Source organism: Podarcis raffonei, chromosome 12, assembly GCF_027172205.1.
Source record: "Podarcis raffonei isolate rPodRaf1 chromosome 12, rPodRaf1.pri, whole genome shotgun sequence".
NCBI lineage: Eukaryota > Metazoa > Chordata > Lepidosauria > Squamata > Lacertidae > Podarcis > Podarcis raffonei.
The window spans coordinates 6,853,484-6,866,525 of NC_070613.1; the positions used below are offsets into that span (position 1 = coordinate 6,853,484).

A 13,042-nucleotide genomic window follows, 5' to 3' on the forward strand; every position below is an offset into this window, starting at 1 on the left:
ATTTTCACAACAGCCTTGTGAGGTAGGTTTGGGTGAAGCAGGATGCAGGCCCAGGACCCAAGCGAGCACCATGCCTGAGTGGATATTGAATAAGCTATAGTATATAGGCCCCTGTGAAAGCTTGGGACAAAGTGATATAAATATTACAGTCCCAGCAGAACTTCCTTCCTTTAGCGTCAGCTTAGCCCCTAACAATCATTCCACATATTTCTGACACCCAAACAGAGGGTACTGCCAGTGCTTATGTGTCCAAAATGGTACCATCAACAAGCAAGAGGAATATATCTGCAGCTTTGCAGGTACCCTCAAAGTCTGCTGAAGTACATAAAGGGAATACTGACAGGCTATTTTGTGGGCAGGGTGTGTAAAAGCAAGAAGGACAGGTAATCTGAAGGAGCGTCTCCACCCCCATTGTTCTACCCGGACACTGAGGTCCAACGCCGAGGGCCTTCTGGTGGTTCCCTCACTGCGAGAAGCCAAGTTACAGGGAACCAGGCAGAGGGCCTTCTCGGTGGTGGCACCTGCCCTATGGAACGCCCTCCTACCAGATGTCAAAGAGAACAACAACTACCAGACTTTTAGAAGACATATGAAGGCAGCCCTGTTTAGGGAAGCTTTTAATGTTTGATGCATTACTGTATTTTAATATTTTGTTGGAAGCCGCCCAGAGTGGCTGGGGAAACCCAGCCAGATGGGCTGGGTATAAATAATAAATTATTATTATGGAGTGGAGTGTCCTGAGGCAGGACGTGGTGGCTGACCGGAATACTAAGCAGAAGCGCTTCATACTGCAACATTTTGTTGCTGGTCACAGCAACAAAACGAGCAGTCAAGTCCTGCTAGTATGGTGGAAATGCCAGAAATAAGGCTTATGATCTCAGTGTTCTGTGGGGGGGGGGCGATATGAAGCCAGGAGCAGGATGGGAAATGAAATCTGAACATAATGAAACTCAGCCTCTGTTCAAAGCTGTCTGGAATACGCTGCTAAAAGGTTTCTGGCTTGGCGTGATGGGTATGGTGGCCCTCACCTTAGGGACTAGCAGCTTGCCTGTTTCCCCATCTGTTCACTTGTAAACAAAAAGTTTGTTGCCAAGGGCCCCATAACACAACCGCACTTGCTTCTGACAAGGGAACGAATCCTGCATGTGGCTGCCCGTGGAACAGCCGGTCACTTGAGGGAACGCGGCACAAACAACGATGTACATGTGAATAAATCAATAAATCAAATCAGATAAACCATCCCTGGGGCATCTGTGACTTGGGCGGATTTCCTTCTTTCGCACCAAACGTCAGACGCATTTCTTCGCTGTTTACTCAACTCTGACTTTGCAGTATATTTTTAGCGCATTAATCTTTGCTCCGGATTTAGCAAAGGAGACCAGGGATATGGTGTGTGTGTGTGCAGTCAAGACTATCCCCACGGCTCCTGAGCCTGATTTTAGGGACTTTGAGTCACTCCGAGGCAGAATCTGTTACACACACACACACACACACACACACACACACACACAGTTACTAAGGCAGCCAGTCACCAGCTTTTCTGCCGAAAGTCCTTCAGGAAAAGGCTTCCCCGATAGTGAATCACGAAAGCGTCTGCAATGGATCTAGAATTACACTTACAGCTGTTACTCAGCCCCCCTCGTGCCACCCCACCCGCCAACAACAGCCACCCCTCCCCGGCAGGCCAGTTTGTCATATTAAAAGGTGATCGGCTTACATATGCTGCCGAATGGATTCCCTAAGCTCCGTAATGCTGTAGCTATATATAAAAAGCCCCTCTTGCTGTGGAAACTGAGCCACACAGTCAGCTGCGTTGGCAGCAAGTATCTCATATTCTCTGAGCTCCATCTGGGAGCAAAAAAAGGGGGGGACCTCGGACGCTCACGGGTTCAAAGGAGTAGGAAGAGAAGACCGAGTGGGAGGAAGCGACCGGAGTCATGGCCTTGCCGATGGAACAAGCCGAGGAGTTGCGTCTCTACCAGCAAACCCTCCTCCAGGACGGTCTGAAAGACATGCTAGACCACAACAAGTTCCTCGACTGCGTCTTGAAGGTCAAAGGGAGAGAATTCCCCTGCCACCGCCTGGTCCTCGCCGCCTGCAGCCCCTACTTCAGGGCTATGTTCCTGTCGGACATGGAGGAAAGCAAGAAAAAGGAGATCGACTTGGAGGACGTCGACCCAGAAGTTATGGGGAAAATTCTCCACTACATCTACACTTCGGAGCTGGACATCACTGAGCAGAACGTCCAGGACATCTTCACAGTGGCTAACATGTTCCAGATACCTTCTATCTTCACTGTCTGTGTCTCCTTCCTTCAAAAGAGGCTTTGCCTCAGCAACTGCTTGGCCATCTTCAGGCTGGGCTTGATGCTGGATTGCGCACGCCTAGCCATAGCGGCGAGGGACTTCATAAGCGACCGCTTCACCCTCATCTCCCGGGACGAGGAGTTCAACCAGCTCTCTCCCGACGAGCTCATCGCCATCATCTCCACCGACTCGCTCAATGTAGAGAAGGAGGAGACCGTCTTCGAGGTGGTGATGAAGTGGGCCACAGCGAGGGACCGTGAGGCCCGGGCAAAAGCGCTCCCGGTGGTCTTTGAGAGCATCCGCTTCCGACTCATGGACAAAGGTTACTTCAAGGACCATGTGGAGAAGCACGCCTTGGTGAAGTCCAGCCCAGAGCTCCTCAAGAAGGTCCAGATGGTCAAGGATGCCCATGACGGGAAGCTCACAGTGGTGAGAAAGACGACGGGGAAGAAAAAGGGGGATAAGAAAGCTGGCGACAATGTCATCAATGGAGAGGTAGAGCAAGAAGCAGGAGAGAAAGAGGAAGAGGAGGAGGCTCTCCCAGGGATCTTGAACGACACAATGCGCTTCGGGATGTTTCTACAAGACCTTATTTTCATGGTCAGTGACTCAGGGGCAGTGGCTTATGATCCGGGGGCCAACGAATGCTATTTTGCCTCCGTCTCCGCTCAGATCCCAAAGAATCACGTCAGCCTGGTCACCCGTGAGAACCAGATCTTCATAGCAGGTGGAATTTACTACAATGAGGACAATAAAGAGGACCCCATGAACTCCTATTTCTTGCAGGTACCTCTTGTTGTTTTCTTCCTCCTGGCTTGTGAATGGTGTACACAGCTTGCTCCTCCTGGGCCAAGAGTCATGCAGTGCTAGATTCCCCTTGGAGTGCGGAGTCAACTCCAGGGTGGTTTAGGTCCAGTTTCAGATGTGCCCTGGTTCAAACTGGCCTGACGCTCTGTTTCAAGTATGTGGCTCAGCAGGGATGGTGGCAAGTTCAGAACAATGCCATTGCATCACCTTATATTGCATTACCTAGATAGTTATTGCTTTGTTCATAATCTAACAGTTGTCTGGCTAGATGAGGCAGGAGATCCACATAGCCAAGGGTCCCGCTTCCCCTTTATCCGAACACAAGTGGGCCCTGCAACAAAAAGTTGCAGTAGGAAGTGTTTCTGCTCAGTATTCCAGTCACATCTTGGGGGCCAAGAAGGTCTCTTAGCAACTCTCAGCACCCTTAACGAACTACTGTACCCAAAATTCTTTGCAGGAAGCTATGACTGTTTAAAGAGGGACGCGGGTGGCGCTGTGGGTTAAACCACAGAGCCTAGGACTTGCCGATCAGAAGGTCGGCGGTTCAAATCCCCGTGACAGGGTGAGCTCCCATTGCTCGGTCCCTGCTCCTGCCAACCTAGCAGTTCGAAAGCACATCAAACTGCAAGTAGATAAATAGGTACCGCTCTGGTGGGAAGGTAAACGGCGTTTCTGTGAGCTGCTCTGGTTTGCCAGAAGCGGCTTAGTCATGCTGGCCATGTGACCTGGAAGCTGTACGCCAGCTCCCTCGGCCAATAAAGCGAGATGAGCGCCGCAACCCTAGAGTTGGCCACGACTGGTCCTAATAGTCAGGGGTCCCTTTACCTTTTTTTATGACTGTTTAAAATAGTATAGTGCTTTGAGAGCAGGGTGTAAATATGGCCTAGTTCTCCATTGTTTCAGAGGGCAGGACTAGAACCACTGGGTGGAAATGGCAAATGCGGTTGGACTGTTTCCCATCAGCCCCAAACACCAAGGACACTAGTCCGGAGTGATGGGAGCTAGAGTCCAGACGCATCTGGAAGGCCACAAGTTTCTCGCCCCTGCATTCAGAGGAACATCCAAATGATGAGATTTGTTGAACCGTGGAAGGGGACTGCCCCAGGCTCTCCTCGTCCCCTGGAGGTATAGAAGCAGAGGCTGGATGGTTCTCTATTGGGGAGGCTGTAGCTGCATCCTGCATTGTAGATCCAGTGGGATTGGGCCAGATAACCTTTGGGGGACCTGTCAACTCCATTGTTCTGCTGCCCAACCACAACCAGAGCTATATCTCAGTCCTAAAAACCCTAGCAGCAGGGTGGGTGTAAACCCTGCTCAACGCAGTGGGATGTACTTCTGAGTAAATCTATACAGCATCCCCTCCAACATCCCACTGATAAAAATTGGGATGCTCGTTTTTTTGGCCCGAACTCTTGCAGGAGTCGGGTGGTGCTGTGGGTTAAACCACAGAGCCTAGGACTTGCCGATCAGAAGGTCGGCAGTTCGAATCCCCGCGACGGGGTGAGCTCCCGTTGTTCGGTCCCTGCTCCTGCCAACCTAGCAGTTCGAAAGCACGTCAAAGTGCAAGTAGATAAATAGGTACCACTCTGGCGGGAAGGTAAACGGCGTTTCCGTGCGCTGCTCTGGTTCGCCAGAAGCAGCTTGGTCATGCTGGCCACGTGACGCGGAAGCTGTACGCCGGCTCCCTCGGCCAATAAAGCGAGATGAGCGCCGCAACCCCAGAGCCGGCCACGACTGGACCTAATGGTCAGGGGTCCCTTTACCTTGAGGGAGTCAGTTGACTTGGGTGAGAGCGAGAGGCCAAAAAACGGGACATTCTGGGATCCAATCAGAAGCAAAGGTTGGCTTCTGTAATTCCAAGATGTCCTGCTCAAATCTTGATGGCTGAGGGGTATGATACAGGTCCACGCTCTTAGGAGTCGTCTTCTTCCTGTGTAGCAGGAGTGGGAGACTTCAGGCCCAGGGTCCAAATGTGACTTTCCAGGTCTTTCTATCAGACCTTTTGGACTCTTCACAGCCCTGCCTCATCCTGCTTGAGTGCTTTGGCCTGGCTGGAAAATGTCCTCAATCTCTGGTGGCACCTCTTGGCTTCCTGGATGGAGGATAAAGGGGTGTGCAGAAACAAGCTGTTTTTGCCTCTGGCCCTGCGGCCCTCAGAAGGTTGTGCAGGTGGGACTGTGGTCCTCAGCTCTGCCCTGATGCTTCTCTGCCTTATTTCTTCTCTGCAGTATGACCACTTGGACTCCGACTGGCTTGGGATGCCTCCCCTGCCGTCTCCACGCTGCCTGTTTGGCCTCGGCGAGGCCGAAAACTCCATCTTTGTGGTTGGTGGGAAAGAGCTGAAGGAAGGAGAAGAGACCTTAGACTCGGTCCTGTGCTACGATCGGCTGTGAGTGCGAAACAAAGTCATTGATTTCAGGCCGGGGCCTAAAACTTAAGCCAGCCAATACAGACTCCTAAGCAGATTTTGGCGAGGGGCAGTCCACGTTATGACCCTGAGACCATTGTTCAAATTTTGACAGGCAAAACTGTGGGTTGGAGGGTGTTGACAAGCTGCAATGTGCGCAGAGGAGGGCAACCAAGATGACCAAGGGCCTTATGAGGAACGGTTGAGGGAGTTGGGAATGTTTAGCCTAGGAAAGAGGAGACTGAGAGGAGATATGAGAGCCATCTTCAAACATCTCAAGGGCTTTCGAATGGAGCTTGTTTTCTCCTGCTCCGGAGTCTAGGACCCGAACCAATGGATTCAAGTTACGAGAAAGGAGATTCCGTCTAAACATTAGGAAGAACATTTTGGTAGTGAGAGCTGTTCAAGAGTGGAACAGTCTCCCTAGGGAGGTGACGCATCTTGGACCTTTTTAAGGAGAGTTTGGATGTCCATCTGTCAAAGATGCTTTAGTTGAGATTCTGCGTCGCAAGAAGTTGAACTATGACCCTCAGAGTCATAGTAAATTATTACTATTTCCTACTCTACAGTTCTATGATTATATGAAAATGGAGATCGAATCAGCCTCAGTTGTGCCTGTCGAAATCAACAAGGGCCTCAGGGTAATAATTTGTCAGCCCTGGGATTAGCATCTTTATTTATTTAAAACATTTCCATAACACTAAAACATTAAAAACGAAACAACGTCTGGGTAGTTTGCAGCAGCAGACAACAACCCATAACTTACTTTATAATTATGCTTTAATTGTGTCGCCGCTTTTATTGTTCTATACTATGTCTGCATTTAATTTGTTCCCTGTGAGCCACCCAGAGAATTCGGATTGCGCAGAAAATAGATACAGAAGCCATCCGTTAAAATAGTTAATCACAGCAAAAGGCAGCAGTAGAAATGATTGCAATAGATTTATTTATTTATTTAAAGCATGTCTGAGGTTAAAAGCCTGGGGAAACAGGGAGATATTTGCTTGGTGTCTAAAAAACATTCATGGAAGCGGGAAGAAATTTTAGTATGCTGTGAAAGGGGCAAAGAAATGCAGAAAAGAGGGCTGAAGGGGAGTCTAGAGCCATTTTCCTGGAAGGACAAAGAAGCAAATACGTCAGAATTCCCTCAGTGTCTCCTTTTCTTCAGTTCTTGACGTTAGTTTGCAAATCTTTTTTAATGAAAATTCATCAGTGTGTTCTCCTAATGGGCACATTTATATGCAGTTTTTTGGTGTAATATACACAATTTTTGCCCAGCGATTCCCCCAATGCAACGCATTTCTGGATGTTATTTTCATACGGCCTGGGGGCCTGGGAAGAAAGCTGAAAGCTGCCTGAAAGAGTATCATTCTTCTGTCCACCAGGTCCTTTAAATGGGGAGAAGCGGACTCCCTTCCTTACCCAGTCTATGGCCACAGTGTGGTATCCCAGAACGACCTCATCTACGCCATCGGAGGCAAAGGGAACGACAAGTAAGTGAAAGCAGTGTTAGAAACAGAAATATGAAAGCTAGGAGCTAAATGGCACCTTAAACCGAGGTTATGGGCGCAGCAACGGAATGTCTAGGTGTGGTTTTAAAAAATAACAAGAATACATAGCTGAAACTGAATGAACGGCAGCTAAAATATTATGTTTATTTTTCACATGCTCTAGTAATCCTTTCACCCCCCCACCCCACCCCCCTAATATTCTTAAGAGGGTCTCTTCTCCAGTCTTCAGAGAGTAGCTGGAAGCGGTGAGGCAGAAAAAGGTCCTCCTTTCCCTCCACTTTGCAGTTTTATCTTAGGCATCTTTGTTATATACTGATCCTAGAACAATAGGATCCAGAATGCAGCAGTCTGATTGGTCCGCAGGAGCCACCCAATCCAGCTCCAGGTGGAAGTGAATCAGCGACCTGATTGGCCTACAGGAGCAGCCCGGAATCAGCCAATCACACGAGGACCATTGTGTAAATAATGTATATATATATAGCTAGACGTTTTGGGGAAAATTTCATTCATTTCTACTACGGGCTGAATAAAGAGCATGAAATTTGCACTCGACTCTGAGTATATTTCAGTGTTCATGGTGAGTTCAGGTACCTCTTTTTCTAGAAAAATGGCACGAATTGGACACAAGAGGAGCTGTTTACATCTGGTTGGCTGGCATCCGTCTGTCTCGGGAGACAATGGAGGAGTGAGCCTTTGGGGGTGCAGTCAAATTGTTGGGAGAGTTACAGCGCCTGCTGTGGCTATAGAAACCGATATGAGAGAGACCTGTTTTGTTGCAGCTGGGGCAGATGAAGGTGTCCGGTTGTGCTGCACCTTCTCTCGGTCCATTCACCATCTTAGAAGCACAGCTGGTGGTGACAGAAGAGAGAGCCTTTTCTGTGGCTGCTCCCATATAGTGGAATTTGCTCCCCAGAGAAGTTAAGACTGGCTCCCTCCTTGTCCTCCCTCTGCTGGCAGACTAGGTAAAGGTAAAGGGACCCCTGACCATTAGGTCCAGTCGCTGATGATTCTGGGGTTGCGGCACTCATCTCGCTTTACTGGCCGAGGGAGCCAGCATACAGCTTCCGGGTCATGTGGCCAGCAGGACTAAGCCGCTTCTGGCAGAGCAGAGCACGGAAACGCCATTTACCTTCCTGCCGGAGTGGTACCTATTTATCTACTTGCACTTTTAACATGCTTTCGAACTGCTAGGTGGGCAGGATCAGGGACTGAGCAACGGGAGCTCACCCCGTCGCGGGGATTCGAACCGCCGACCTTCTGATCGGCAAGCCCTAGACTAAGATCTCCCTGCTCAGACAGCTGAAAGATGGTTCTGACCACTGGGCTGCTCTCAGGGAAACCTGCATTTTCATCACTGGTTCCAAATGTGGTTTGGCGCATTTTAACTATTGCTTTTCAACAGTTTGTTTTTACTGCTCTGCATTTTATAATGTTGTTTTTAAACTTCGTAAACCGCCTTGAACCCCAGCTTGGGAGAGAGGTGGGATTATAAAAACATTGAATAAACTAAACAAACCTCACCCCTGCCCCTTCTACACCAGGAAGTGCCTGAACACACTCCTTGTCTACAACCCAAAGAAGTTTGAGTGGAAGGAATTGGCTCCCATGAAAACGGCGCGATCACTGTTCGGGACGACGATACACAACGGGAAAATTTACGTGGTGGCCGGAGTGACCGATTCCGGCTTGACCAGCTCAGTGGAAGTTTATGACATTGCAGCCAATAAGTAAGTGCCTTGCCTAGCAGCACACAGAATCACAGAATTGTAGAGTTGGAAGGGACCCCAATGGTCATCTAGACCTACCCGCTGCAAATGCAGGAATCACAGAATCCCATCCAATCTCTGTTTATAAACCTCCAAGGAAGGAGAATCCACCAGCCTTCCGAGTTAAGTTTGTTCCACTGTTGAATTGTTCTTAACCCTCAGGAAGTGTTTCGTGTTTAGCTGGAATCTCCTTTCTTGCAATTTAAATCTTTTGGTTTGAATCCTCCCCTCCTGACCTGGATTTCCCAGAACTATTGAGCCCCGAAGCAGGTTTCTCACCACCAGCACCGCTAAAATTCCTGTGCTGCGGAAGCTTATTTGCAAAGTGTGCCAGAATCAGAATTATCATACAGAGGAGGTTCCCCGTTGCACTCTGTGTGAGTCACTGATCTGTGCGATGCTTACAGATAGAAAGAGGCCTGTTCTGCACAACTACTCACACAGAGATGCAGCAGGTATACAAACCTTTGGCCAGGTACCTCTGCTGTGTTTCTGAATTAGGACTAGACAGGACAGTTCAATCCCACCCAGAATTCCCTGTCCAGAGGAGAGTCTCGATGGAAGGAATCTGGACCAGAGTGGTAGCAGGAGTTTGGTGCCCACTGCTTTGTGCTTGTGCCCCATTGTGCCCCTTATCTAGTGCTCTCATGCGCATAGGGATGTCAGCCAGGGAACATGCAGGCAGAGAGGTCTGCATCCTCACGCTTATCTGGTTTTCTGTGCCATGTCAGGTGGGAAACCTTCCCAGAATTCCCCCAGGAGCGTAGCTCGGTCAGCCTGGTCAGCTTGGCAGGTACTCTCTACCTGATTGGAGGCTTTGCCACCGTGGAGACAGAGTCGGGGGAACTGGTGCCAACAGAGCTCAATGACGTTTGGAGGTAAGACAATAATAATAATAATAATAATAATAATTTATACCCCGCCCATCTGGCTGGGTTTCCCCAGCCACTCTGGGCGGCTTCCAAAAAAATATTAAAATACAGTAATACATCAAACATTAAAAGCTTCCCTAAACAGGGCTGCCTTCAGATGTCTTCTAAAAGTCTGGTAGTTGTTGTTCTCTTTGACATCTGGTGGGAGGGCGTTCCACAGGGAGGGCGCCACTACCGAGAAGGCCCTCTGCCTGGTTCCCTGTAACTTGGCTTCTCGCAGTGAGGGAACCGCCAGAAGGCCCTCGGCGCTGGACCTCAGTGTCCGGGCTGAACGATGGGGGTGGAGACGCTCCTTCAGATATACTGGGCCGAGGCCGTTTAGGGCTTTCAAGGTCAGCACCAACACTTTGAATTGTGCTCGGAAACATACCGGGAGCCAATGTAGGTGTTATATTGTCTCGGCGGCCGCTCCCAGTCACCAGTCTGGCTGCCGCGACATGCCAACATGGTTCAGCCTTGCTGGCATTCACGGGAAGGAAGCAAATGCAAATGGGAGATTTCTCATTTATTAAAGGTGTTTTGTTGTGATTGTCGGTTTTTATGCAAGTGCCTATTATACCAGGAGATGACTTTTAGCTGTGCTACATAGACCCATAGAATTGTGGAGCCAGAAGGGACCCTGAGGAGCATCTAGCCCAACCCACTCCAATGCAGGAATATTCAGCTGTCCCATAGGGGATCGAACCTGCAACCTTGGCGCTATTAGCACCACGTTCTAACCAACTGAGCTATCCCTACTAGCTCTGAACAGTAGGTGATGCCACAGAGCCACGATGATGAGTTGCCATTGATAGAAACACAAACACCCTTCTTCATGGAAGCGCTCAATCCCCTTTTAGGATTGGCCATCTTGTGGCAAGGAGTTCCACAGATTAATTTTGTGCACCTTTATGTGGGAGGCCTTGGTTTTGCCCCAACGTAGATCATTGATTTTTATAGTGCGGCGCTCCTTTGCCGCTGCATCAACCATCTCCCCATTTGCAGAGCTCTTTTTGGAGCCGTCGAATCTGACCCTGTTTTCTCGGCTCGCTAGAATTTGGGGTTGCCTGAAAACTTAGCTACTTCATGGCAGATTGGGGCTGTCAGAGTATTCCAAGTTACAGGGAGGTAGCCATGTTGGTCTGTCGTAGTCGAAACAAAATAAAAAAACTCCTTCCAGTAGCACCTTAGAGACCAACTAAGTTAGTTATTGGAATAATAATAATAATAATAATAATAATAATAATAATAATAATAATATTTTATTTATACCCCACCCTTCCCAGTTCAAGAAACTGGGCTCAGGGCGGCTAACAACAAATTTAAAACACTTAATTTGATGCTACAAAAAAAACCAGCATAAAATACAGTATAAAGCGTAAATAACAATAAAACCAAAAATCAATTTAGGTATGAGCTTTTCGTGTGCATGCACACTTCTTCAGATACCTGAAGAATCCGGTATCTGAAGAAGTGTGCATGCACACGAAAGCTCATAACAATAACTAACTTAGCTGGTCTCTAAAGTGTTACTGGAAGGAATTTTTTTATTTAGAGTATCAGGCTGCAATTGATACATAACTAATTGCACCCCCCTCCCACACCTGCGCTGTGTTTCCTTTGCAAATGGGGTGGAAGAATCTAAATGGCAACGTAATTTATGCAATTATGCAAAATGCATAATTCCGCCACAGAGAACAATAATGCAGTTTTGAGTGGCAGGCGAGCAGCAGTGCGATGGGATCAGTGCTGCATGGAGTAAATACAGGGCAGAACAGAGAACCACACAGTCTTACATCCTTTCTCCAGATCAGTGATGCACAAATTAAAAAGCACCAGTCCCAATACATTTCAAAGAACAAAAACTATCTATCTAAAACATGGAGGGAGTTAAAAGAACATTTTGATGTAATAGAATTTTAGTGTGGAACTTGGGAACTCCCTGCCTTGTGATATCAAGCAGGCTCTGTCGCTGCACTTTTTTGCGCCTGCTAAAACCATTCCTGTTTAGACAAGCCTACCCAGGCAGTGGAAGACAAAAGTGCCTGGCGTGCTCTGGTCCATGGGGTCACGAAGAGTCGGACACGACTAAACGACTAAACAACAACGACAACCCAGGGGCTTAAAAGGGATGCGGGTGGCACTGTGGGTTAAACCACAGAGCCTAGGTCTTGTTGATCAGAAGGTTGGCAGTTTGAATCCTCCTGCCCACCTAGCAGTTCGAAAGCACGTCAGAGTGCAAGTAGATAAATAGGTACCGCTCCGGCGGGAAGGTAAATGGCGTTTCCGTGCGCTGCTCTGGTTCGTCAGAAGCGGCTTAGTCATGCTGGCCACATGACCCGGAAGCTGTACGCCGGCTCCCTCGGCCAGTAAAGCGAGATGAGCACCGCAACCCCAGAGTCGGTCACAACATTTTATTGTTTTATATTTTTTGTGAAGAACTTGGAGCGCCCCCCTCCCCCTTTTCTTTTACAATCAAGGAATCACGTGCATAAGAGTTTATGAAAATCAGTAAACAAATGTACTGGCCCCTGTGTATTTTACACCAGTTGATATAGGTCCATTCCCCCCATCTTGGTCTCATCCAGTTCTGTTCCTGACTTTTCCAGGTACGACGAAGAAGGGAAGAAGTGGGAAGGTGTTCTCCGAGAGATCCAGTACGCGTCAGGCGCGACTTTTCTGCCCGTGCGGCTCAACGTTCTGCGATTAACAAAGATGTGATTGCACCCCAAGATAATTTTTAACTTCCTGCTACCAAGATCTCTTTCTCTCCCTGCCTCCCCAAATTCTCTTTCTTTTGTAAGTCTGTTTTGATGAGTGTCACTTTTTTTGGTTAGGTAAAACATTTTGAAAAACGGCTACATTTGCTGCTTCCGGTCTTATTTACTTGGTTTCGCTAATGAGCACTGGAATAATGAAAGGCCGTAATAGGCAGGCTGGCATTTGTGCAAGAAATTTGTGGAAGGAAATTTGTGCAAGCAGGCGTCCAATCAAGTTGGGCAGGAGTTGGTGGGCAGTTCCCTAAATCTTAGCACAACAACTTCACCCTCTTTTATCTACTGACCTGGGAGGGAGCAGCAGCTACAGAGAAGAAGAAGAAGAGTTTGGATTTGACATCCTGCTTTATCACTACCCAAAGGAGTCTCAAAGCAGCTAACAATCTCCTTTCCCTTCCTCCCCCACAACAAACACTCTGTGAGGTGAGTGGGGCTGAGAGACTTCAGAGAAGTGTGACTAGCCCAAGGTCACCCAGCAGCTGCATGTGGAGGAGCGGAGATGCGAACCCGGTTCCCCAGATTACGAGTCTATCGCTCTTAACCACTACACTACATAA

General features: G+C 48.5%; 1 protein-coding gene across 1 annotated transcript; it reads left to right on the forward strand.

The window, feature by feature from the left end:
• The first annotated feature begins 1,774 nt into the window (after window positions 1-1,774).
• On the forward strand, window positions 1,775-12,569 carry KLHL40 (kelch like family member 40). The gene is made up of 6 exons (XM_053359198.1): window positions 1,775-3,092; window positions 5,342-5,502; window positions 6,906-7,013; window positions 8,573-8,758; window positions 9,529-9,675; window positions 12,318-12,569. Exons 1-6 carry the CDS (start codon window positions 1,938-1,940, stop codon window positions 12,427-12,429), a joined length of 1,869 nt encoding a protein of 622 aa, XP_053215173.1. The 5' UTR covers window positions 1,775-1,937; the 3' UTR covers window positions 12,430-12,569.
• The last annotated feature ends 473 nt before the right edge of the window (window positions 12,570-13,042 follow it).